At 41.6% G+C, this 26484-nt stretch overlaps 1 protein-coding gene across 1 annotated transcript in view; it reads right to left on the bottom strand.

Moving 5' to 3' along the window:
• PPP4R1 (protein phosphatase 4 regulatory subunit 1) overlaps positions 1 to 26484 on the bottom strand; it is a 64302-nt gene that overhangs the window by 2013 nt on the left and 35805 nt on the right. Inside the window, exons 6-19 of the mRNA XM_084279714.1 lie at positions 25400 to 25546; positions 24631 to 24738; positions 23889 to 23954; positions 21511 to 21669; positions 20399 to 20529; positions 19327 to 19841; positions 11006 to 11181; positions 7933 to 8028; positions 6434 to 6619; positions 4773 to 4934; positions 4100 to 4200; positions 2358 to 2478; positions 2123 to 2257; positions 973 to 1114 (exon numbers count right to left, since the gene is read on the bottom strand). Of these exons, the coding sequence (XP_084135840.1) occupies positions 973 to 1114; positions 2123 to 2257; positions 2358 to 2478; positions 4100 to 4200; positions 4773 to 4934; positions 6434 to 6619; positions 7933 to 8028; positions 11006 to 11181; positions 19327 to 19841; positions 20399 to 20529; positions 21511 to 21669; positions 23889 to 23954; positions 24631 to 24738; positions 25400 to 25546 (2245 nt within the window). The remainder of the gene's footprint in view (positions 1 to 972; positions 1115 to 2122; positions 2258 to 2357; positions 2479 to 4099; positions 4201 to 4772; positions 4935 to 6433; positions 6620 to 7932; positions 8029 to 11005; positions 11182 to 19326; positions 19842 to 20398; positions 20530 to 21510; positions 21670 to 23888; positions 23955 to 24630; positions 24739 to 25399; positions 25547 to 26484) is intronic.

A 26484-nucleotide genomic window follows, 5' to 3' on the forward strand; every position in this document is an offset into this window, starting at 1 on the left:
GGGGACACAAGAGTCATGAGGACAACAGTAAAAATATCAAAGCTACACAGTAACAGGAGGAGCAGTGACAGCCTTGGCACAGTTAACAGAGGATAAATTACTGTGCTTCGGCTGATCCATCTTCACTGCTTACTCTGAGTCTGCAGCATGCAGGAGGCAGCTAGTGATAGCCCAGTTCTCACTGTGTTGGCATCTCTGAGCTGTTCAGAGTTTCAAACATTTTGCATTTTTCTTCACCTTCTACACTAAAAAGCAGCAGTCCTCAAGCCAGCCTATGGACTTGAGGAAGAAAGTGACCAGAACTGGACAAAGCACTCTCAGTGCACACTGTTGGTTTCTAATGCTATTTTCCCTTACAGTGCTTTGCAATCTGAGCACTGCTGACTCTTCTGGCATCTGCTCTGCTTTGGAGATGCTCTCCTAAGCAAAAAGCTGCCATCTGAAAGCTGCATGTCTAATTTCCCCAAAGAGACTTCAGAGAAACGTTCTTCCCACCACTACCATAAAACATAAAAACCCAACAGCAGCCACCTCTTCTCCACCAGTGAGAAAGAGATTTGGTATGGAAGCGTTTTTCCTTTATCCTTATTAAACAGAACATCAACAGATTTGTTTTTCAGCCAAACAAAAAGCCCTGCTCAACAGCTTCACAGCTGCTAGTTACTCATTTGTGTTTTCTGCCCCCTGATGACACCTCTACAATCTCTCTCATTCAGGGAAAACAGTACCAGAAGAACTGGCGGGCGTAAGAGGGAGAATTCTTACTTCCCCAGCGTTACACAACAGCAGCTCTGACACCATGACAAGGTTCATGGTTTTATCTTGGCCAAGGTGACATCCCACACCAAGGAGACTGTAAAAGCAAAAGCAACCTGCATTCGATGCTGTTTCTGCCTTCCCAGCTGGCTACAGGCAAGCGAAGGGACAGACAGACACGCTGTTAGCCCACTGTGGCTCTTCCCAACCACTGACCTTTCTCTAGAAGGGTTTGCTTTAATGTCTTTGCAAGCAGGACTCGAACATTTGGAACCCTGTCTGATGCCAAGTGGAGTAAGTGTGGCAACAGATGCACAGCAAACTGGTCCATGGGTAGGCAGTCATCTTCACTGATAGTCTGGCAAGGTGACAGAAGCAGTTTCATTAGATTTCAGCACACTGAACATAAAACCCCAACACGTAATCAGAGGTGACAGGTTTACTGCCTCCATAGCATGAATACACCAGGGAACATCCACAAAGTTCTAAAAAAATAGTACAATGTTTTCTAGCACAAACTCACACATGATGAAGCAAGTCAGGGTTGAGGAAATTTAGACACAGAAGCCACTTCATTTTGTATGAAGTCTGACAACTTCCTTGTTTTTACTGGGCTTTTTGGGCTTTTTTTTTTGTTTTGTTTTGAACTCACTATTATTTCAAACAGTAACAAAAAAGACCTTCCCAATCCTTTTTAAGATTTAGTCTTTGTTTTAACTAGGTACCATATTAAGACAAGAATGGTCCATCTCAATAAACACCTGTTGCACCCAAACACGTGTCTCCAAGTTGAATGCTCACATTTCCCCTGAATACTGCAAAGAGCTGTCCCACTGGGCAGCAGTCACATTGCCTCTTGGTCTTCATCTCTACTACAGCCTCCAAATGTGACCATTTCCTTGGGATCCCACCTAGTTTCAGCTCCTCTGCTTACTTTGCTGAGAACACACTGGTTTTGACCAAGATGCACTAGGTGGCTAAGGAGATACAAAGCAACTCCTAGCACTTGATTTCTAAAGGGTAACCCAAAAAAGTGGCAGACTGAGGAAGGGTACTATAAAAAAAATCCAACTTCACACTGAGTAACAAAGCAGCTTCCCAACTCAAGAGGTTATTGTGCTTTGTACTCAAGATCAGATCTGACTGCCTGATGTTAGCACACTGAGCTAAAGACACATGCAAGCTCATCTGTGGAGCAACCTGAAGGAAGTAGCCATGAAACTTACTCCCGTGGAAATAAAGTTCTCAGATATTCATGAGAACAGTGTCAACAGACAGCTGAAGAGCTGCAGTTGCTCTGCACCCTTAATTCTTACCATCACCCCCCACCCCCAAGCCAGAAGTGATGAAGGAAAAGACACTTCACCTGACAAATAAAGACAAAAGTTTGCCGCCCGGACCACTTGTGGCACCTACAGAACTTCTCCACAAGTTCGTTCATGAGGTCTGTTGCGAAGGGTGACGGTGAAGCCATGTACAGCTTTTTTACCATCTCACTGACCTTGAAGAAACCAGAAGGAAAAAAAACCATAAATACCAAGTTACTTCTGACCACTAACCCTCAGAAGTTTGAAATCCTGCATGCACTTAGATGGCTTTACCAGCTTGTAGGAAATCCAGCGGACAGAAGACACTTTGTCTGCACAGAGGCTGAAAGCGATGGGTCGCAAGTAGTCGTAAATGTCTCTGGCACTGTACAGATCCAGAAGCAAGATCAGCTGCCTGCGAGAGGAAAGAACCAGAGCACGTTTTAATAAAGAAAGGTAGCTTCAACTACTGGCCAGATATGCAGTGTGGCCATAATACAGTTCCTGACAGGTAAAATCATCTCTTTTTCAGTGCCATTAGTTTGACCATGGCCCATTTGTGAGTAAGCTGCAATTTAGAAGTTACAACAACGGCAAAATGCTGCGTGAGCTCCAAGAATGAAAAACTAGGGGAGAGGCAAGGGAACCAAGGCTGCATTTACACAGCAGGGATCCTGGTAACAGCTACAGTGCAGCACAGCAACCCAGCTGTGAATGACACCGTGATGTGCATAAATTTGAATACCTGGTAAAGGCATCTCACACATAGTACAGCTACAAAGCAACTACTCCTAGTTTGTTATGTATCCTTGGTCACTTAAATACACCGATTTATCAGTCATCTTCAATTAGTAATGAGTTGATTAAGATTTCAGCAGGTTGCACACACTAGTATCTGTCATGAACGGTAGAAAGTATGTCAAAGTAAGTGGCATGACCTGTTAGAAGCAGCCAGTTGAACATCTCCATACCAGCAGTAGCACATAAGTGATTTGTAGTTACTAAATCGAAACAACACTTAGGTGTAGCAAAGGCATCATAATCAGTTGTTAAACTAGATGTCTCAAATCTAATTCAAAGATATACAATCTAATTCAAAAGATACACTGTAGCCATTACTATACACTTATTCATCATTCCTGCTAGAGAAGCCCTGGTCCCACAGTTTCTCCTCCAGGATGAGTGCTGCAGCCCTCATCATCTTGGTGGCCCACTACTAAACTTGTTCCAGTTTCCCAGCATCTTTCCTGTACTGATATACTGCTCCAAATGAGATATCACAAGGGCCAACTAGAGGTGGCTAATCTGTTCCCTCAATATTTGACTGTGCTTCTGTTGATACAGCCCAGGACCCTGCTGCGACAGCACACCCTGCGGGCTCATGGCCAGGTCACCAGCCTCCCTGATACTCCGTGCCTTTCCAGCTGAGCTGGCTCCTAAGGCAGCCAGCCTGCAGTCTGTCTTGCTGTTAGAGGCTCTTGCTTCCCACAAGCAGGACCTGGCATCTGTCCCTGGTTGAACTTCAGAAGCCCCTTGCTCTGCTAGCTTTCCTGAGCAACCCGGTCCCTCAGAGCTGCTTCCCATAGAAGCCTACCTACCAGTTCCATGAAAAAGCCAATGTCTGCTCAGATGAAATCCAAGGTCACTACTCTCCCACTCTTTACTCTCAAGATCTTGATCTCCTCCATTTCATGAATTCAGCCTACTCATCAAATACAGCAGCTTGAAGTACAATTTCTACACTTTCATTAACTTCAAGAGCAATCAGATGTAGCTGCCTTTTTTATGTAAGGGTAATGTTTTTAACATATGGTGATGGAACTATCCATAGTTCCAACTATCCATAGTTCCTATCATAAGTAAGGAACAACTAAATAGTTAAGATTTTTTAAGTAAGGGGGACAAACAGAAAAGAATGAGGACCATCCACTAATTAAAAATGAAATGAAGAATGTCACCATAAAACTTCTATTCCATGATTTCAACATTCTTTCACATTCACAGCAATAGAAACAAGCAGCCAGAATACTACATACTCAGCCAGCTCAGCACGGAAACGCCAGTTCCTGCTGTTATCGGTCACTAGGAATTCCTGAAGCTGATACAGATACTCTCGTCTCTTGTCAAGGTGAAGAAGCTGTAACAGAAAATAGAAACTTCCATGAAGAAATCTGGGCTACAGTCAGCAGATAGAACAAGACCTTTAAAACACAACTAATGAAATCCTTCTATTTAAAAAAATCTTTAGTAACAGAGTTGATTTCCTGGGCTAGACCCTATTATGCTGAAGTTTGTAAAATCACGTGGGGCACCACTGAAAGCACAATCTTATCTCATCTACTTTTACTCTAGGAAAGAGGGATAAGCAGTAGAGATAGCATTGCTTTAAGATTTGTGTCTTGCAGCTTCACACAACAGCTACAGAAAACCTCCTAAAGAAATTTGAGAAGGAAGCTGCATTGAGAGGTTTAGAGCCATCAGAAAACTTCATACCATCCACTGACATCTACATACTGAACAGGCACAAACAGGGTCTTCAAAGAAAAGCATCAGCAGCACAGACCTCCTGCAAAACACACTCTAGTATTAAATGGACACCTGTACAGCTTCCCACTGAGTCATACTGGTGCTGTGTTAGAAAGCAGGTGCGTACAAAGAAACGAAGCAAAACATGTAACTGCACTCGCCCAGAGTTGAACACAGACATACCTTCAGAAAGTCATGCAGGTGTTTCAGCACACCTATCCTGACTTCATCCAGATCCTTCAGAAAGCCGTTGAAGACAGGAACTAGATCTCCAGCTGTAAGCTGGTCTCCAAGGATGACGGCGAGTTCGTGTATAGAAAACGCCAGTGTCCGCCGGACCTTCCACTGTAAAACACATTAATCAGCTCCACTGACCTCGCCTCTCAAGTGCTCTGCTTTAACTTGAGGGGCATTATCCAAGCTACAGTCCTTAAAAATGTATTCAACAGCATCTCACCTAACAATGCTAAGTGAAATTGGAAATTAAAATTAAAAAAAAAACAAACCAAGACAACAAATGACAAGGTATCATTTCTTCCACCTGAATATCAAGAAACGAGGCAAATAGAAGCAATAAAAATATTTTAATTTTCCAGGTGTTATGAAAAAAAAAAGCATTCCTGACATCAGTACTCTTCCATACAAGACTTTGTTTTAATTCTTTTTGGGTAAATCAGTTCCATACTACTACATTCTTACTTAATTTAGAAAACAGTGTAAGATACATATTTATCACACAATATTTCATCTGGTGTATTTTAGCTTCCCCAACAGGTGAAGTTTTACCCACACTTACTACCCAGCAGTCCAAGGGCCAGTAGAACTTTACTCACCCTAAATTGAGGGGGAGGGGGCTGTTTTAATGGAGTAGTCTTTTGAGAAATAAAAAGGCATCTATTCTTTAGCCAGTACTTTCCCATTTAGTGTGGGCATTATTCTTTTGACGTGGTTCGGCGACTCAATCTTAATTCATGTTAGACTGACAACAAACTCTGGGCAGTTTTGAATACAGGGTAATTTGTTTTAAGTTTATTAGCTTTAATTAGTTTTAATGACTGCAAAAGTTTGGGAAATATGAGCAACTGCCCTGTATAAAATACTCAGTGCACATCACTAAGAGCTGCTGCTCTAACATGGCAAGCAGCAAGTTCAAGAAAGGTGAAGTAGTCTGAGAATGTTTAAAAGAGAGAAAAAAGCATCTCCAAAAAAGGAAACAAGGGATGACTGGGAAACAACTGTAAACCAACAGTAAAATGCACAAAGCCACCTCCTTACCACCTGACAGTAAGGAAAATGCTGCTATTTCCAGTATTTATCCTTAAAACAGCAATGCTGCCTAGTGACAGGAGTATTATTCCTCTGTGACTAACTGGATGCAGCACCAAAAGGCCACCCAAGGCCTGGCGTGAGGCTGACTCACTGAGCTCCAGACATGCCTGCAGGGGCACGTCTGCTCCAGCGCTGCTGTAAGGTCTTGAGCAAGCAGAGGAAATCAGAGACCTCTCCTCACGTTCCCACTGGAGATCCACCTCCCACTCAAGCTGCCCCTTTCCTTACTACGTGAGCACCACACACAGCCAACTTCCTCTGAGACAACAGGTTCACAGAATCGCAAGGTTGGAAAAGACCTTTAAGAGTCCAACCGTTCCTTCCTATGCTAAACCATATCCCTAAGTACCTCATCTACCCTTTTTTTTAAACACAAACACTTCCATTCATTATATGAACAGCTAACAATGGCAACAGAAAGCTCCATGTAAAACACAGGGCAATCCACATCTGGCAAACAAGAGAAATCATCATAGAAGTTCAGATCATTTGCTGTCAGAGCTTCTGGTGCTTACCTGCATGTCAGATGCCAGTGTCTCATAAGTGTCTTTCAAACAGTGCCAGTTCTGTCTGCCTAACGTAAGGGCCACCCCTGGCAGGCTGTAGGCACAGTGTTTGGCGATCTCGGTATCGACTGTTTGTGCGCGAGAAGGATCAGTCATCGACAGATACTGGTCCAGCAAGGCCTGAGGTACAACATCCTACAGCAAGAAAAGGGCAGAGTCTTTAGACTATTTTCAATAAATCCTCATACAGCTTACTGAAATTCCAGGGAATACTGTGAGAACATTTTTCCCCACGACCAGAGAGTATGACTTAATTACAATCTTTCATTAAGAATGCAAAGTTTTTGCATTTCCTAAGTTCCACCAAAAAGTCCCAAAGAAATTATGACATGCCTGGGAGCTATTTGAAAACACCCAGACCAGTGTCAGCAGATGTGGATCACAATCTAGTTCATCAGACCAGGAAATTAAGAGCCTACATGCTACCTTTCTACAAGCATCCAAGCTCATCGGCTGTGCAAACTGGGCATTTTAACTCCTCCATAAAAACAGGCAGAGCAGCAACTGAACAGGCTGGCTCAAAAATAATTTTCCTATTCCTCTGAAAATCTTGGGGAGGTGGGAAGAAGAAAATGAAATGAAACTGCCCTAGGCAGGAAGGGAAAGGGGGATGGGGAGGGTGGTGGTGGTGTTTAATATTGCTTCCAAACTGCCTAAACAGTCAGCAGGAAGGAAGAGGCTTCACCAGAAACACAGTGATGTTACAAAGAGCACTCCTCCTCTCCACTGAGGAATGAAAGCATCTGAAACCAAGTTTTTCTCTGCCCTGACTCCAACATTGTCATTGCTTCAGCCGCTGCCAGTTCCTCTCAGACACTGACTCTACCCGAGGGGGTGCTCACAAGGCCATTTCCCCAACACAGCTGCCCATTAGCTCAGTTCACATAAGCAATGAGAGGGACAGAGACTCCCCCCCCTGCCCCCCCCAAGGAAACACACTGGTGCAGGGTGGCAGGCTGAACACTGCCTTATGTAACAATCAACATTTCATTCCTCCCTGGAAAAAATACAGACAGTTCAAGCTTAACAAAACACTTTCACACCTTTTCTTCAGAAAGCTGTCAGGGAGTGGGGGTGGTTCCACTCAAAACATTTCACACAATAAAACCCCATTTCCTCTATAACCTAGTTTTCATTACTGGATAGTTTCCACAGAAAGTGAAACCAAACAAAGCCAGAGCCTGGAAGTCTGTGACAACTGTTACCTCATGTCAAAAAAATACTGTCATCTCTTATCCATAATTAAAACAGAACCAACTGCTGAATTAAGCCATTATCTCTGGAAATATGGAATATTTTACAGCCACTTAAGAAGTTTGCTATATTTAATAGAAACCACACTATATGAGAAGTATCTGATTGAAATGCATTAAAAGCAAGCCCCATATCCATTAAAAGACTCCACTTATGTGATAGGCATAGGAAAAACAGAAGTCACTGTCATTTACCTGTACTTTGGATTTTCTCTCTTCTTCAGGGCTGAAACTACTGTTGGTGCTCAAGTCTGAATCATTATGAATATAGTGAAGCGTAGAATCCATGTTCTAAGAAAAAAGAAGGTCACACAAAACACACTCAAAGATTAAACACAAAACAAGTGCCAACATCAAGAAGTGCTGTCCTCACCTCAGGGTCTTTTTCCTAGATTAAAGGAATACATGTTTTAATATCAAATACAATTTTGTCACAGCCCAAAATCAAAAGGTCTGTAAGATAATCTTTATGCTTTCAATTTCAAACACAGGCTCCTCTCATTCTGCTCCATTTTAGTCTTTATGGAATGAAAATCACAGCAGAGAAGTACCTTTGAGACTGCATTAAGGAGAACGTAACTAACATGTGGGTCACGTTACTTCTCCCCAGAAGGGAAAATGAGAAAACATCTGCAGCAGATTTTGTTGGATTTGTTGCTTTGGATTAGGGCTAGAAAGAGGTTAAAACAAAGCCAAATTCACACAAGAGTGGAAACTGATGAGACTTAAGCTGTTGGTCCTTTTCTAGAGGTGATTATTCTATAGTCTTCTCTACAGATGAGCCTACCCTTCTAATAGAGAGTCCTAGTGGACTATAGCTGCTGACACCAGTCATCACCCCTCTCAGCAGGTCTATTAAAATAATGTTTAGCAGTCATTCAAGCATCCTGACTACGTATCTGGGCCTAGAAGATAAGGACTGAGACTCTGTTTGAGAACTCTACTGAGCCAGCAGACATTTGATACGTTACAATAAACTGTGCTGCTGAGAAGATGCACTGTCACCTTCTATACCAACAGAGTTCACCAAAGGCAACAGACTTCACACAATCAAAGATGCATCTGAAGTAGTACAAGATGAATATTTGAACAGTAGACCAGACTGCTGTCTGGTAGAGCAGGACAAAGGCACTTCTGCTAGATATGAGCCAAGGTATCTATTCACAGATGCTCCAAGGTGAGCTCCCAGGGTCAACACAAGCAACGAGAACTTGAATACTCTACCAGCTGTTCAGATCAGTTTGACAATGTACATTTTCAAGCAAGCTATAAACTTCTTCAAAAAAGCCTCCAGGATACCATCTGTCTTCCTTGGTTTGACTCCAGACAGTTGCTTTTTCCTCTTCCATGATCTGCTTTCCTCTAAGCATTGTGTTGTAACTTTAGTTGCTGAGGTATAATTAAAGGTGATACTGAACAGGCAGAGCTGCAAGGCAATTGTGCATCGCTGGCACAGCAGCCTAAATCACCTGTCCAGCTTACCAAGCAACAGCAAGGTGTCAAAGAGCCAAGGAAAGAACCAATTTGCAAATGACTTTGTCCAGCAGCTTACTACTCCAACTATAAACCTCCAAAGGCTCTGAAAAAGACATCTCTGCAGGATTTTAGCACATCAGATGAGTCTTTGCTTCTTTTTAGCTTGTTTATGCACAGGACCAGAAGCTAGTCATCCATACAGCAGCAGCACAAGCAAAGTGTCATTTTCTTTTGTGACACAGGTGCAGAATTATGAAGGCTGCTTTCAAATATCCACACTGATAGTCCAGTATCCATATTGACACTTTGCTGAGACTGAAAAATATCTCCCAAACCAAAAATACCTCATCCCAAACCAACCACTCACAAAAGAAGCACCTGTGGAAATCAGACCTCGGTTTACTGCTACGGGCACCAGTCCCCTTGCTCAACGTATTACAGCTTGATTCCCAAATTCTAGGTCACCTCTATAATATCCTTTCATTTGTAAAATGAGGGCTTGATTCAGTGCCAGTTACAAACAAGGAACTGACAGATTAAGGGCATCCTTTTAAAGAGTAAAACCAAAACATGCAAACCCAACATAAACCCGCAAGGTGACAGTTTCTTAAACTTTCTGTCAGCATCATGGTCTGTGAAGAAATAAAATGCAGGACAGGTCCCTCTCAAAAGCAGAAGGATGGAGAATACACTCAGGCTGTCGTTTTACAGGTTAGCATTAGAAAGAAATGCCTCCAGCAAACCCTGTGATAACTAAAGCCTGACATTAGGAACTGGAGTAAGGCTGGTTTTTGAAAATGGGACAATTACATCTGTAGTGTTAAATCATGATGGTGTACAGAGAGCAGTAGCCACTCAAATGCTACATTCCCTCCACTCCCCAAATGCCTTTGGCCTACATCTTAGGTGAAAATTAAATAATCTAGAAATGTTGCTGTAATTAAAGAAGGTCAAAAACATTTCTACTGGACTGATGTTAACTCCTAGACTTTATGACATTTACCAACTTTATCTGAAAACACTATTTAGGCAGTATGGTTCAACAAATCACTTGCCATGGTTTGGTGGGGCGTATTTTGGAACCATTGCTTTCTACATAGCTACAGCTCCTAATCCCACCAAAGCCTGTGGGGCTACAGGCAGCGAAGGTAGCGGGTTTGGCCTAACACACGGTACAGAACAGGGAATAACAGCGAATGCCAGACTTTTGGCAGGCAGGGGGCAGTGGTGGGGTGCTGAAGAGGTAAGCACAAAGAGAATTTAAGTGGTACCGACTGCTGGAATCCACTTCCTCTTCCAGCAGCCCACACAACATCCTAGGCTGCGGGTCCTGAACTTCTCTTATGCAGGCCAGTAAACCACTATAAAGCCCTCTGATAGGGAGCACAGGGAGCATAGCCCCTCTTTCTACTGGGGGGAGGGAAGCAGTACTGGAAAAGAGATTCACGTATCAGCAGGGTTCTGTTTTAAAGGCGGCAATTTCACAGTAATAAACTGCAGTAGGAGTAAAAGATCTTAAAATGTGATAGTCACAACAGAGGGTTTAGCTGAAACAATTTCAAGCATTTTCGTGGACAAGCACAGAACTGGCAAACCCAAAAGCACTCCACACAGCTCATTTTATTTTAGTAGCTGGCACTTCAATACCAGCCAACAAAACCAAACCGCGTACCAGCCAAAAGTAGGAGGCATCTGGCTGCAATCGCCACATGAATGCAAAACACAGCTCTATTACTAGAGCCCCGGAAATCCTAATAAGGGGGTGGTGGGGAGAACAGAAGTTACTTCTTACCTCAACACTGTCACCAATTAAAGGCACAATATCACCCAGTATAGGCTTAAAACTTTGTTGGTCGTTGATGGTTAGTTCAGGCTGTGGGTCTGTTTCCTTCCCGACACTGGCCATTGTCTCTTCTTGAGGATCCAAACTGGATGCTCTGAGTGCAGCAGACAACACCTCCACTTGTGCTGCAGCATGTGAGAGAGAAACACATGAGCGACTGAACTTCAATAACCTTTTAGCAAGTCCACAGATCATCTTTTAGACAGTGACTAATTAACTGGAGGATGGTAGAAGAAATGTGGGGGAGGTACAAATTGACTGTTAGTAAATCCCAAACTGGGGACAATTAGCATAAAATGTAAAGCAAATTTAGCACTCCAGTCCTTCCCTAGAGTGCTCAGCTACACCACAGTTCTGCAAAATTTGTCTTTAAAGCAAAAAGCTCCAGCAGTTAAGAGACCACTGTTACAGCAGTATCAGCTCTTTAAGAATTTCAGTCCACATTAATAGTGCAAATTGTCTTTTGGGCAGCACATGAATGCTAACTTACTGTCTGGGTCATTTGTGGGAGGTAGGAATAAGGGCAAGAAAGGGAAAGTAATTCCAATAGAGGTTGAGAACAGGTTTAGTCATACAGACAGGATTTCAATTTGGAGAGGCTGTGTCTATATATGGTCATTAAATTCTTGTGTTTTTATAGCAACTCTAAAGCAAGATCTATATAGGGAAGATGCTAGACCCCAGTAACTCTTCTCTGGACCGGGTACTTTAGCCTCCTTGCATCCTCCAAACCAATACTGAAGGCTGCACTGTTTGATGTCCTCTTATCCACCAAAACAAAGCATTAGCACGTCACACCCTGCTATCCACTCCTTTGAAAAAGATCCAGCAGTTCTGAGGCTGCTCTGTTTTTTTGCTTACTAATTAAAAAAAGCTTTGCTGAGCCACTTCCTTGGATAATATCCTGACCTAGGTAGATGAGGTATCCAAGGCAATCTTAGCTGCAAGCGATGCAGAACTCAGTGCAGACAATCATCCTGCCTCTCTCCTCTACTCCTTTACAAGAAGGCACCGAGGAATAATCTCCTGACCAATTAAAGTTACCCAGCCATCCAGAAGTTCTTTCCTCACAGACTTTGGTTTTACAAAGGTTTCTTGAATGCTCATTGTGAAATTATAAACAAACCACCATATGCTTGTTTTTAACCCTGTGTTGCCATAGTAAGCTACAGAACCTGAATTTCTCACTCTAGCTTTTTTGAGAGGGTTAAGAGGAATGAAACAAAGGAAGTTGGACTCATTTGTTGACTGAAGAAACAGACTTGTTGTAATGCACCTGTTACAGAAAGAAAGAGCTTAGCTAGCCAAAATCAGAAAACACACTACAGGTTCACTGGTTTCTAGGTGGGATCTGATAAGCAGAAGTAAAGATAATTCTTTGCAATATGTAATGCTAGATCAGTAACTGGCAGAATAACCAAAAGATATTATTGTAATTCACCTCAGGGAAAAAACACAGTAAATTAGAAACTTAAAAACAAAGCCAGCATCATAGTACTGCTTCCACTATGAAACACTTTGTGAGACAAGTTTCTACATATATTATCATAATTTATAAATAAATACATAAAAATTAGGAATTTTACAATGTGCAAGATTAAGAAAAGCTTGCTATGACTTCACTCTACGTGTTACTTCACTGACAATAAACCTCTGTTAAGGTCCATGAGTATAATAAACAAGGTCAAGGTTAGTAAATTTGTTCAAAACTTAAAAGTTAAATAAATCACCTCCAAACCACGCAAAATAGGTGGTAATTTCAGAGCACATGCTAGGGCAAGAAATGCCTGTCTGATTTCCAGTTTATTCTCATTTAGAAAAATCAAACAAAAAAATTAGAAAGAATTATAGCTTGCTGCATATCAAGGAGCCATTTTTCATTAAAACTTCTTTCATGAAGGACAGCTTCATGAAAAATGTACACTCCTCTCATTTTCACATAGAAGCCAAAAAGCTTATCCTGACTAGGTAATGCATACTGTTTCAACAATGAATATGTATTTACCAAAAAAACCCCAGAGCTCTAGTAAGAGTGAAGGTATCTACTGCAGTAATTGGGAATTTTCTAAGATGCATTCCCCCCCACCCATGCACCACTGTCAGTCTGCACACCTGGACAACCTTTGCTTGACAAAACTTTGCTAGATGAAGATAACACATATCCCAATTCCCTCTGCCTGCCCTAGAGGAGATGGCACAAACATGCATCTCCTCAGCTTCTTGTTAATTCTACAATCCTAAAACATGTGGATGAAGGACAGGAGAGACCAAGCACCAGAGGATTTCACTGACTGACAAGTGCCTCCTTTTCTGTTTGAGTGCTTCTCCATAGGTCCAGTCATCAAGACTGACCCCAATCCTCCACTGGACTGTGAATTGACTAAAGTCCATAAACTTATTAAGGTCTTGGGGAAAAGGAAATGGGAAAGAAAAGAAAAAAAATTAAAAAGGCAAGCAGAGTCACTATGGAAGGCTCCAGAATGGTGGAGCACTGAGTAAAGGTGGAAGAGAAAAAGATTATGTCTAAGTATGCACATATGTGTGGACAGCTCTAGGTAGCTGCCTTGAAGACACTGAAACTTGAGTCACCATGATGGTCAGCTGTTGTCACCAGCCCAGGCTTAGGTGCTGGGACACATCCCCTCAAAGTCCTGTCACACACAGGTACAGCCCAAGAGCTGTGCTTACACCCTCCTGATCTGACTCCTGCTCCTCCCCACCTCCTACAAGCAACATTTTCCAGAAAAAGCACTGAAAGTACAAAGGCAAAGATGAGGTTCCCGTCTCACACAGGAGATAGAAATGCCTCAGAGCTCTTGGGAAGCAAGGTTCTGGGAGAAAGACTGGAAGGGGATCTGCTGGATAACTAGCTTTCACAACCCCCTTCAGTAAAAACTGGAGTGTAAAGACCTGTTTTGTGCAAAAAGAACTCACGTATCCCACAGGTAAAGAAAGTCAACAGTTATTAGATCTTAAACTACCTGCTATTTAACACTTCCTTTCTTTTACTTTTGCTCCAGGTGAGGAGCACTTTTTCATCAAGGATTAGTCAGCCTTGGTAACTATATCTGTATGCTCAAATAACTGGCACAGCCTTTAAATTCAGAACTACATTCTACCTGGTCTTACTAAATTTCCTGGTCCTCGGGGCTTTCTGTCCCTTCAATACACTTTATTGTCCCTTAGTTTCTCCTGATGTTTCACACTGAGTGGCATGCTCTCTACTCTTTCCTAAACGATCTCCCTTCCTCACCCTCACGGACTACTCAGAGGCAAAGGCTATGGGCTGCATTAACAGGAATAGCGAGCAACACAAGTAAGTAAATCATGATATATAGTTTCTTCTCCACTTCCTTCTCATCTACCATTCCATTGAAGATTATGCTTCAGACCTGTACTGAAGGCAGTGCTAGTAGCCTAAGTTATAAAAATAGTTTTTAAAGGGGAATCACAGAATCGTAGGGGTTGGAAGGGACCTCGAGAGATCATCGGGTCCAACCCCCCTGCCAAAGCAGCTCCCCAGCTCATATTGCACAGAGAGGCGTCCAGATGGGTCTTGAATATCTCCAGAGAAGGAGACTCCACCACCTCCCTGGGCAGCCTGTCCCAGGGCTCTGTCACCCTCACTGTGTAAAAGTTCTTCCGCATGTTGGTGCGGAACTTCCTGTGCTCCAACTTGCAGCCATTGCCCCTTGTCCTGTCTCCACAGACCACTGAAAAGGGGCTGGCCATTTCCCCCTGCATCCCATACTTAAGATATTTATAAACATTACTAAGGTCCCCCTTTAGTCTTCTTTTCTCAAGGCTGAACAGTCCCAGATCACTCAGCCTTTCCTCATAGGGGAGATGCTCCAGGCCCTTAATCATCTTTGTAGCCCTTCTCTGGACTGTCTCCAGGAGATCCCTGTCTTTTTTATACCAGGGAGCCCAGAACTGGACACAATACTCCAGGTGGGGCCTGACCAGGGCAGAGTAGAGGAGGAGGATCACCTCCGATGAGATCAACTGACCCCACATTTGGGCTGATTTATCCCTATTAGGTCTCCATTTGACAAAGCAGACTGTAACTGGCATAAGCCACAGTTAGCCCCAGTAAAGTTGACATTACATGATTTAGCACTTTCTATGCAGAACAGAGAGATAAAACAAGCTAAAGAAAGTGTCCCTGGAAAGAAAAATAAAGAAATAAAAACATCTGGAGAAAGAAAAGCAACTTCTGAAGTAAGCGAAGACAGCAGCAGCCTCAGGGAGCTGGAAAAAGGTGACCTGAATAAAGACCCTGTGATTATTTTAAAAGAGCTGGCATGCTTCAGAGGAATGTGCAGGTTTCCATCACCCAGTTTGAGACCTTCAGGAAGTCTGGCCAGTGGATTGGAAAGGTCCTATTAACAGGGATTACATACCACTGCTTAATTTCATACAGCTCTGCTAGCCAGTATTTTGTCTGTGAGAAGACAGGCTGTCTTTATCTTGGTCTCTGACTGCTCAACTACTTATTACTCAGATTTATCACTTTGGCAACAAGCTAGTCCTGGAAAGAAAGCCTCAAGGTACAGATTTTTGGGAATGAGATTCAATTAAGGCAGTTTACCCCTTTCTGAGAATGAGATGATGGAAAGAAAAAAAAAAGAAGGTTCTATGGCAGTTGCTGGTCACTGTTAAAAGAATTGTGTTTGCTGGAGACCTCATCAGTCTCGATGCCTTGGAGGAAGGATCTGAAGTTTGAAATGGAAACTGCTCTGATGACATGGAGATGTACCACAGAAACACAGGAAACACTGTCAAGTTACAGGCCTGAAAAAAAACCCAAACAAACAAAACCACAGAAAACCCCACACAACCACAAACAGTTCCTTCTGTGTATGTAAACAGTAACCCAGGAGTGCTTTGCAGCCAAGACATCTGGAAGATTGGGGTATGTACTGAACATACTGTACTCTGGGCTTCATGAGCTGGCAGTGCCTTCCAACTGACCCTTCCCCTTATCACAGCATCCTGAGGTACCCCTTAGATAAACACTGAGTTATTCTGTTCTCAATACCTCTTTAATGATGCAAGCAGGTGAGGGAAGCACTTTGCACAACATAGAAGGCTAAGGTGAGACATGCAAATTAAAAGAACACAGAATCCAGAAAGGAAGAGAATTTAAAACAAAAAAGGAAATAGGAGGGGAAACACACACATAGGAAGGGGATGGGGGTGCAAAGGAGCAATGGATGCACATACAGTACGAAGTACAGGGATGAGGTGAGGAAAAGGAAGCAAAGAGCTCTGTTGATTGCACCATGAAGGACATCAACTTCTTACCATCACCAGTTATTCTGCAGAATCAAATAATAATAACAATAATTTTTAAAAATCAGTGTGATCTTAAGAACCTTCAAAACCCCTGTTCTGATGACCCTGGTTAATATGCTGCCACACAACAGGTATTCTTTTTCTCTTCTTTTTTTTTTTTTTTGTTAAGTTTAGAAAATATCCTCCAAAACAAACCACGTTAAGAGAAGGATGCTGAAGTTGCAGAGTCAAGCACTGAGGGGGTAGGCAGAGCCAGAGTGGACTGCACAACTTAAACTTACTGACACATACACAATATTTATACTCTGAGTTTGCAGAAACAGTTTTAGATGTTTAGATGGAAGCTTTCTCATATTCCTGATATGAGAAAAGAGGCAGTCAGTGCTCTGATCTTCTGGATCACCCCCAAAAGCAGTCTACCTCCACCTTGTCATAATTTATGGAGTGAAAAGTTCAAAATGTAGGCATTAAGTCAGCTACTCAGAGACTAAATTCTGGATACCTATCAGTTCTGTGTTTGAACAGTCATGCAAAAATAATACTATTCTGTCAATTTTGGTCTCAACTTACAGAATGGTTTTGGTTGGTAAAGACCTTCAAGATCATCAAGTCCAACTATCTATCCAGCCCTACTCAGTCCAATGCTAGACCATGTCACCAAGCACAACATCTGCTCTGCTTTTAAACACCTGCAGGGATGGTGACTTAACCACCTCCCTGGGCAGCCTGTTCCAGTATCTGATAACCCTTTCAGTAAAAAAGTTTTTCCTAATATCCAACCTAAACTTCCCCTGCTGCAACTTCAGGTCACTTCCCCTTGTCCTGTCACTCGCTACCAGAAAGAAGAGACCAACCCCCACCTCACTACAACCACCTTTTAGGTAGTTGTAGAAACCAATGAGGTCTCCCCTCAGTCTCCTTTTCTCTAAACAATCCCAGCTCCTTCAACCACTCCTCACAAGATTTATCTTCCAAACACCAGCTTTGTAGCTCTTCTCCAGACATTCTCAAGCATCTCCAGGTCCTTCTTGTAGTGAGGGGCCCAAAAACAAACATCATATTCCACGTGCAGCCTCACCAGCACCTAAGTACAGGGGAAGGATCACTCCCCTACTCCTGCTGGCCACATTGTTCCAGGATGCCATTGGACTTGGGCACCTGGGCACACTGCTGGCTCATATTCACCCAGCTGTTGATCAAAATGCCTCAATGCACTTTTGTGTAAAGTTAAACCTGCAACATTACCAAATCCAAACAGGCACATTGTTAAATTCCAGCTTCTCAAGTATTTGGACTAAATATTTGAGAGTACAGGCAAGGGCCTGGGGCGGTGGGGGAAGAAAGAAGCGAGTGCAAGCTTTAGAAGGTGTGTTCCTCAGGCCTTGATCTAGTCAGAGGTACTGAATTGAATGCAAAGGTGACTGAGTTATCAAGACCATCTATCCCCACCCTAAATTAGCAAAGATGGCACTTGTAGTCCCAATTCAAATCCTTCCACACTTGTGGGCACTGGGAAGCCATGGCGTTGACAATTCAGTAACAGGTTTTTGATACTGGATGGTTGGACTTGATTACCTCAGATGCTTTTTCCAACCTGGAAAATTCTTCAAGGCTGAAATGCACAAGTGCTAGTCAACAAGTTCACAGAAAATCTCTTGAGACCCAGTCAAGAGAGCTACCAAGAAAAACCCCAAACCAAACAACGCCCACACACACCCACACACACTTTGAAACAAGACATGAACACACAACAACCCTGCAGCAAAGGACAATTCTAGATGTATAAATACAAACCTAAATAAATCTTCATTAGAAATCTTTAAAATATATTCTGTAACTAAGCAGAGCAAGGTTTTATAAAACAAACTGTAACAGCAGCACAAGTTTTAACTGCAGGCTTCAGACATGGGTTATGTGAAGACTGAAATCATAAACCAGGCTGAAATTTCCTTAAAGAGTGCCCAAAGCACTCTAAGAGACAAAGCTGCATCTGCTGACTTCACAATGGATTAAAGCAGCAGCCCAAACTGGATTTAAGAAAAGCTACTAGCACTTCAACCAACTAACAACAAAAAAGAAGTTGAAAACAGCACTGGTTTATTCTCAAATGTTTTTCCTCATTCCCATTTACCCTTCCTTTTTATTCCTATTTTTCCTAGCATGCTTTTCCTGAGAGATTCTTCAGCTCTAAAATAAAATGTCTCCTTCCCTAGTGGTACCTCTGGACTTTCTGACTGTGACAATTAAGCTTTATGTGCCTTGGAATTTATTCAATGTACGAATATCAAATATCTCTCCAAGCAGGTATGTGTGAAATAGCCAAGTCATTTTAGCCCAGCAGACATGTTTGATGTGCTGCTCCACCAGCTGGTCCTACTTATGAAACCCTTTTCCACCCTTCAAGAGCTGTTAAAATGGATTCTTGATTCACATCAAGAATCAATTCTCAGTTTGACCCGACAAGCTTGGCACACTTAAGTCAACAACCTGAGACTGGAATATTAAAGACCTTGAAGAACAGTCTAATTCAGAAGACTAATTAATTTAAAATAAAATGCATAATGCATAAAATGAAAACTATTTATCACCCTTTGATATTTTTTAAAAGGAATCATGATCTGCCTTCTTATTTTGCCATGTCAGTTAATTACAAATGAAATTCCTCATCAATAGCTTACGTCATTGAGCCATCTATTTGATTATATGTTAAAACAGGTAGTCAGAAGTTTATACTGCTAAGAGTATATGTATTCAGTTTATGGAAGGAATGATACTACTTTTAATAAATACATGTTCCCTTTTAGATCATAATCAATTTTCACAACGAAATCAAAATAGATACAATCTCTCTGAGGACCAGCAGAGCGTAGCACTTCTGACATCCAAAACAACTGCAAGGTTAAAGCCCCAACTGCTAAAGCAACATATGCCTATCTCCAAACACTAAAAATGCTTCAGAATCTTTACTATACCTTTAACATCTGGATCATCTATGTGGGGTTCCAAATTTTCTATCATTTCTTCCAATTCTTTTCTTGTTGCCATAGGAATGGTTGGAGACACTGGCATAGTCAGTTCCTGAATTTCTCTATCGAGTATTATCTCAGAAGTCTGCTGAAGCTCAAAGTCAATATCTATTTCAGGAAGTGGAGTCCTCCAGAAATGGAAAGAGTTGTACAATTCCTGCTCTGGAAGAGGGGTTTCCTGTGAATTCAGCACAGCCTCCTGCAGACCTGCTGTACAGCAATGAGAACTTCGCTCGTTCTTGTCAGCCATCTCCCCACGAGATTCCGAAGACAAAGTGCAATGGAAAGATGATTCAGTCTGGAAATCACTTTCCCCCTGGGAGTTACTTGACACTGTATTTTGATCTTCCATGGCAGTTTCAAGTTTTGTTGCAAAATCGTCATCAACATGTGAAGACAGATCTTCTGTCCTGTTGTGCTCATCCTCTGTTGTGACATCTTCTGCAGTCCTAATTTGTTCACTGTTGGGTGCCAAAGCAAATGAACATTTAAAAACCAAAAATAAATTTGTGGCAAAACAGATGGTCTTGAAAATTCACATGCACACTATCAACTCGCTATTTATCACACTGGATTTACTTGCAACATGGCAGAATAGATCACTAGAATCATGGAGCGGTTGAGGTTGGAAGGGATCTCTGGAGGTCATCTCTACCAACATACCTGGCTCAAGCAGGGCAACCTAAAGTGCCAGTCGCCCAGCACAATGTCTGTACAGCTTTTGAGTATCTCTAAGGATGGAGACTGTATAACTGCCCTGAACAACCTGTGCCAGAGCTTTATCATCCTCCTAGTTTTAAAAATTAAAAAAAAAAAAATAAATGTGTGAAGAAGTGTTTTCTGCTGTTCAGAGGGAACCTCCTGCCTTTCAGGTTGTGCCCACTGCCTCTGGTCCTGTCACTGGGCACCACTGAAAAGAACTTGGCTCTGACCTGTTTTCCACCTTCACTCTGAGATATTTGTACACACTGATGACATGTTTCACAACACGTAAAAGACAATTTGGCAAATTCTTTACCTGTTTTCCTGTGCAGAACTACAATCTTCTGGGTTTTTACCATCTTCTTCTTTAAAGTACTGGCCACTGCTGGATGGATTAGCAAAAGTTGATATGAAAGGCCCCAGAGACTGAAAAGCAGCTTGGCGGACCTAGTAGGAAGGGTCAAAAGTTTAAAAAAACCCCCCACATATAAAAACGTTGCTGTCCTATAATTATAAATGCCTGCTACTAGGAACTGGGGGGAAAAAAACTAATTAAATCACAGATAAGTTGACAGGCCCATTTCCTCACAACCAAAGAAATCAATTATTTAGATAGAAGCAGGTAAATCTGAACAACTTGAGAAGATAATATGCAGCAAATGCATTTCACTTCCATAAGTTTCACTGATAAGCTCTGCGTTTCTTTCCCTCTCTTTTTTGGCTACATTGTTCATTTGCTCCTCCTTCTCCTACTGTTTATTCTCCCCTTCTCAATAATTTTCTACCCTCACTTTCATTATTTGATTAATTCTGCTGGGCTAAAACTTGCATACCTTTCCAGGACCCAAGAGTTTGTGCTCCTATACAAGAGATTACTTCAGGCTGTCGTAGGTCGTATGCTCAATAACAAACTTAACAAGGTTTGAAGAGTAGATTTTCAAGACAAAACCAAACCTCAAAAACCACCCCACCAAAAACCACCCAGAAACCAACAGCCCCAAACAAAAAAAACCCCAGCAAAAAACCTCAAACCAAAATAACCCCCACCAAACCCCAAACCAACAGACACCACTACCCCAACACTTCACCATCCCACACCTCCCCCTTAAAACAGGTCATGGTAGGGAACCTGAAGAAATACAAATAAATTACATGTAATTTTCCAGATTTGTTAATGATTTCCAGCAATGTTAAGTCATAGGCAGCTCTACAGCTAAGAAAAGCTATCCCACTGACACAGTTTTTCTTACACGCTGCAGTGAGAATGTGAGGGACTCTACACCCATTGACAAACTAAGCAATCTACACAGAATTTTGCTTGAAATAATTTATGCTACCCACACCTATGGGGAGAAGTTCTATATGGAGTTATCACAGTAAAATCCTTTAAATATGACAGCTATTCAAGAAATAAAAAGCAGTTCTTACCCATCGTGAAGGATCACTAATCAAATTAATAAAAAGGGTTGACAATTTTGTTCTCCGAACCTCCTGTGATGTTGCACAAGAAACTGCCATGAAGCATTCAGCACAGGCTTTCCTAACTCCCCACACATTATCAGAGCAGAGCTGGAAAAACCTCGGCAACTGTTAGGAACATAGTAAGTTTGCAAGTCTTAACAAGCAGTACTTGTTTCAAAGCAAGTTCTTTTTTCCCCCACATTGGTTTCCTTAATTTAGTTCTCTGCCCTCGTAGTCAGAAGCATTAGTTTAACGCTTGTGAAACAAAGAACACACACTCAGTAGCATCGCTTCTAATCAGCTGCTCTCATGTCACTTACAGATACAGGCAACGAAAATTCAGCTCTCTGAATAACAGCAATCTGATTTACATATAATAAAAAACCCCAAAACCAAATCAAAACTCAAAAAACCCAACTGCAAAAATATGCTCAGAACCAGAGAAACTTATAAGATAAAGCCTAATCTTCACAGCATTGTTTAAAAGGAGATAACATTGCAAGGAACACAAATATAAAGAATACTGGTGCTTTAACTTAATTTTACCTATCATAGACCACTTCAGATTTTTTTAAGATTCTCACTGAAATGCAAACAAAGAGCATCTTCAGAAAGAAAAACTTTCTTTTCCACCTATACTTATCATTGTTAGATCTACCAATCTGTCACCACCTACCCTACAAAAGCAGGACCTGAACTACAAAGGAATAGAGGAATGAGAGAAACAATGCATTTGGCGCAAAAGACAACAGATTTGAACAAGGCAGTGGTTTTATTAATAAAACTGAAGCATTTTAAAGTTGCTCAGGGTTTCTGGAAACAGTAATGGGAAGAATGGAACAGCAGAGAGAGTACAGATGAGGCAGGCAGACACAGCGGTCATCATCACACAGCTGCCTTCACTTGCAGAGTGTCAAGATGCAAGTAATACAATGACTGGCTACATCTTTGTGCTTAATTACTGATGTTCAGCTGTTCCTACTTTCATCAGCAAAGGTTTCTAGATTGTGCTTCTGATAAATAAAAGCATTTATGTTACAAAATGAAGTTGGATCTAAAGCCATGCAGCTCCTCTCCCCCCCCATTTTTTCCCTACTGAAAATGACTTTTTCTGTTATGGAAAGATCCCCAACTCTCCAGCTGCACATTGCTGCTTTCACACTTCTTACATTTCATAGTCTAACTGCTGCTTCCACAAAGCTTTAATTCAAATTCAGGACATGTATAACTAAGAGGGCATTGGTGTGAGAGAAATCAATTTACATCCTCAATCAAGAGACATATGGGATGTGAATCTGCACAGCAACACTTCATTATCAAATCGCTCAAATCACACAGTACTTAGGGAAAAACAAAGCAAATGCTGTGAGAAAGAAAGAAATGCCCTTAGTGTCACATTATGCCTACCTGTCCCAATATCAGACCTGCAGAAGGCTGCATTCTCTGGTTGAATTATTATGCCTGCATTCACACTCCTTCCTTAAGTCCCTTGCTAATTCATGGCACTAATTCATCAACCTCCTCTAGCCCTCAACAAGAGCCCTGTCCACATTCTCAAGAGAATAAATCTTGAGAAAGGATCCCAGTGACTGTCAGGCTGATTTCAAGTCCCTATCCCTATCACTCCTCCAAGCCTTACAACATCCTTGGACTTGTCAGGAGAATGGGGGCCACCGTGAAGGATTTTCTGCTCAATGCTCCATCCAGTTACCTGCTTTTCTATTTTGAATTTGTATCTCTTCCCCTTGCTTCATTTGTTATAGCTCAGGCTCATTTATTTTCTGTCTTTCCCTCCTTCCCAGGAGAGCACTGAGGCTTTGCTTGAGTCAGAAAAACTGACTTTAAATTACTAAATCAATGAACTGCAGCATTAAGTGATACTGTTCAAAGAGACCACAGAAGCCTCAACACTTCCAGCAGGCTGTACCCCTACCCCCTTACTCCTCCTGTATCTGCAACCTCTCATGGCATTTATGGACATTAGAAGACATCCTGCCTGCTTCATGCCTAATGTATTTTTGAACTTGCAAATACTCTCTGCCTCCACAGCCTGATTTGATTTCTTGTCTAGTTTAGACCCTTCTCCCAGCTGTGGAACTGAGTACCCCTTAGCTCTAGACTGTGTGACCTGGCAAGTAAGAGTTCTTTATTCATAGTAACTATCTCCAAGATTTTGTGAAGTTATGACTGAAGTTTACATAAGCAAAACTGAAGAGCCACAGTTTTTTTACTCTCTCCTTACTAAGGGCATGTAGTTGTCTCATCATTTTATCAGCCCCTCTTCTCTATCTTGTCCAGCTTCACTACTGACTTGTATAAAAAAAAAAAAAATAAATAAATCTTACCAGCATTTCTTCAGTGGCTTGCTGCCCAACCACACTGCAGATATCTCCGAAATTGGCTGCACATACCTTGCAGACAAAATGCATGAAACAACCACTAAGACCATAGTTTTAATACAGCAAATAAAAAACAAAAGGAAAAAAGTTAAACAGCTCTCAACCATAAAACCAGGTTTCAGTGCAAACTCAGTATCAGCTACTTCTTCTTTCCATCAGCCCCCATGGTTTAACAAAAAAAAACCTAATAAAATTGTTTTCTTCATTTCAAGCTTAAACAGCCTTTTTTAAGAACTACCCCAGAACTTAAGCAAAATGGAAAGAGGATAAAATGCATTCAAAGTGCTGTCAAATGAAAGAATATAAGCAGTTATCACAGAAAATAAGCTGTGCAACAGCAGGGTGAAAGCAAAACAGCCTCAGCACATAAACATTGTGATGTAGTAATGGTTTGTTTCATCTTAATGAGCATCTTTCAATTCCATCTACACAAGGAGATAGGAGCTCACGTGGCTGATGTTGTATCGGTTACAGCTCATGAAAATGAACCAAGCAGATTCTTTCTTTGTTTCTGATAATAAAGGTAAGGACTCTGTAAAAAGCTCACTGTCAAATATAAAACCTGTGGAAATGCAACCTGCAAAGAAACCCCATAGCTTTCACTAAAAAAATCATTTAGTTAACACAAGCCTTAAGTTCACAACTCTCATTTCACAGATAATCCTGACCAAATGTTGGTAATTCCTACCTTACGAACGTGAAACATTCGGCAGTCACAGCACATCTCACAAAACCTGGGAAGAACAAGTCTTTCCGTGATGTCCTTTCCCACCATGGAGGCCATTTTGCACATTATCTAACAGTAAAACAGACACTAATCAGGAATGCTTGCACAAAACACAATTCCATGTCAGTTATGCTGAGGCTTTTTATATTTACTTCTCATTCTGATTACATATTTTATTGAAAAATACTGAATGAAATCTGCTTCACTCGCTCACTATTTTAATTCAACACGTAATAATTTTGAATTAAGTTTGTGTCTAATGCAAAAAAGCAAGCCACCAACCAACCAGGAGTTAATCAACTCAGATGTTTATTATTTTGTCCTATTAGAAAAAAACAAAGCAATAGAGTAGACATACAAAGATGAACAGAATTCAAGCACTTAAGATTTGCCACTAATGGAAATTTTCCACATATGCAATTTAATCTTTTATAAAATAAATCTGAAAAAAACCTGAAAAAGCTCAAAATGGCAGATGCTTTAGGAGTCAATAAAATTAATTCCCTGTGCTGTTTTGTCCAGCTGCGTTTTCCTTTGCAGCTTATATAAGCTATTGAATTTAGCTCTCACATTGATTTGAGTATACAAACAGCATGGAAGAAGCTACAGATTAGTTACAGATAGCAATATACTTTTTCTCTAATACCACATGGCTGTGCACACTACCAGCACTGCAATATCAAGCATTCAAGAAAATATTACACTGTGATTTGGTATTGCTGTTACTTACAGCCACAGCTTCAGTCTTCACATCATCATTGCTGTCTGGAGCTGTCAGATCTATCAGAACAGGGCACACTTTGGTCTCCACATCGTATCTCTCTACGAGTTCTTGCTCCAACAGAACTAACAATGCAGCCTGGCTTGTTTTTCTTACCTATTATAAAAAGAGAAAAATTGAACCAAGGAATTCAAAGAGTTTTCTGGATTTTTGTTTAAATGTGTCTTTTATTTTGGAAGCTGAGCCAACACACTGCCACACACCTAGACTAACTGCACTCATTGAGAGGACAAGGGCTCCAACAGCACTTTTGCAAACACTTCATGTTTGAAACAAACTATACAGGCACTCTTGGGCTCAAGCATACTGTAAACTCCAGCAATGCTGTCATGAGTGGCCACCTACCTACTTCCCAAAACACAGGACAGCAATGTTAAAAAAAATAGTCCTGGCAAAGCTCATGCAACACAAAGAAAAGCACCACAACTAATTGGGAGTAACTAAGTTCTACAGAATGTGAAATTCATGAAACAAATCCTCTTTTTCTGAGATTAACAAGTTTGGCTGACGATGAATAACAGCTTTAGAGATTCACAGAACAGTCAGGGTTGGAATGCACCTCTGGAGATCACCTAGTCCACCATCCACACACATATACCCCTGCCCCGCTAAAGCAGGATCAACTAGAGCAGGTTGCACAGGATTGCATCCAGGCTGGCTTTGAACGTCTCCAGAGAAGGAGACCCCACAGCCTCCCTGGGCACCCTGTCCCAGTGCTCTGCTGTCACTGTCAAAGCAAGGAAGTTTTTTCTCAAGTCGAGATAGAACTTGCTGTGTTGCAGTTTGTGCCCACAGCCCCTTGTCCTGTCACTAGGTGCCACTGAGAAGAGCCTAACCCCTTCCTCCAGACATCCACCCTTCAGATTTATCCAACAACTGTGTTTGTTTCTCGGAAATAAAAATACATTGGAAATAATTTTGCTTAGTCCCACTGAAAAAAAAGATGATTGTACAAAAATAAGATAACCATTAATAATTGATTTCATACATTGCTAAGCCCTACCTCAAAAAAAAGGTAATTTAATCAGAAGAGA

This window comes from Gallinula chloropus (genome assembly GCF_964237585.1).
Source record: "Gallinula chloropus genome assembly, chromosome: 2".
Lineage (NCBI taxonomy): Eukaryota > Metazoa > Chordata > Aves > Gruiformes > Rallidae > Gallinula > Gallinula chloropus.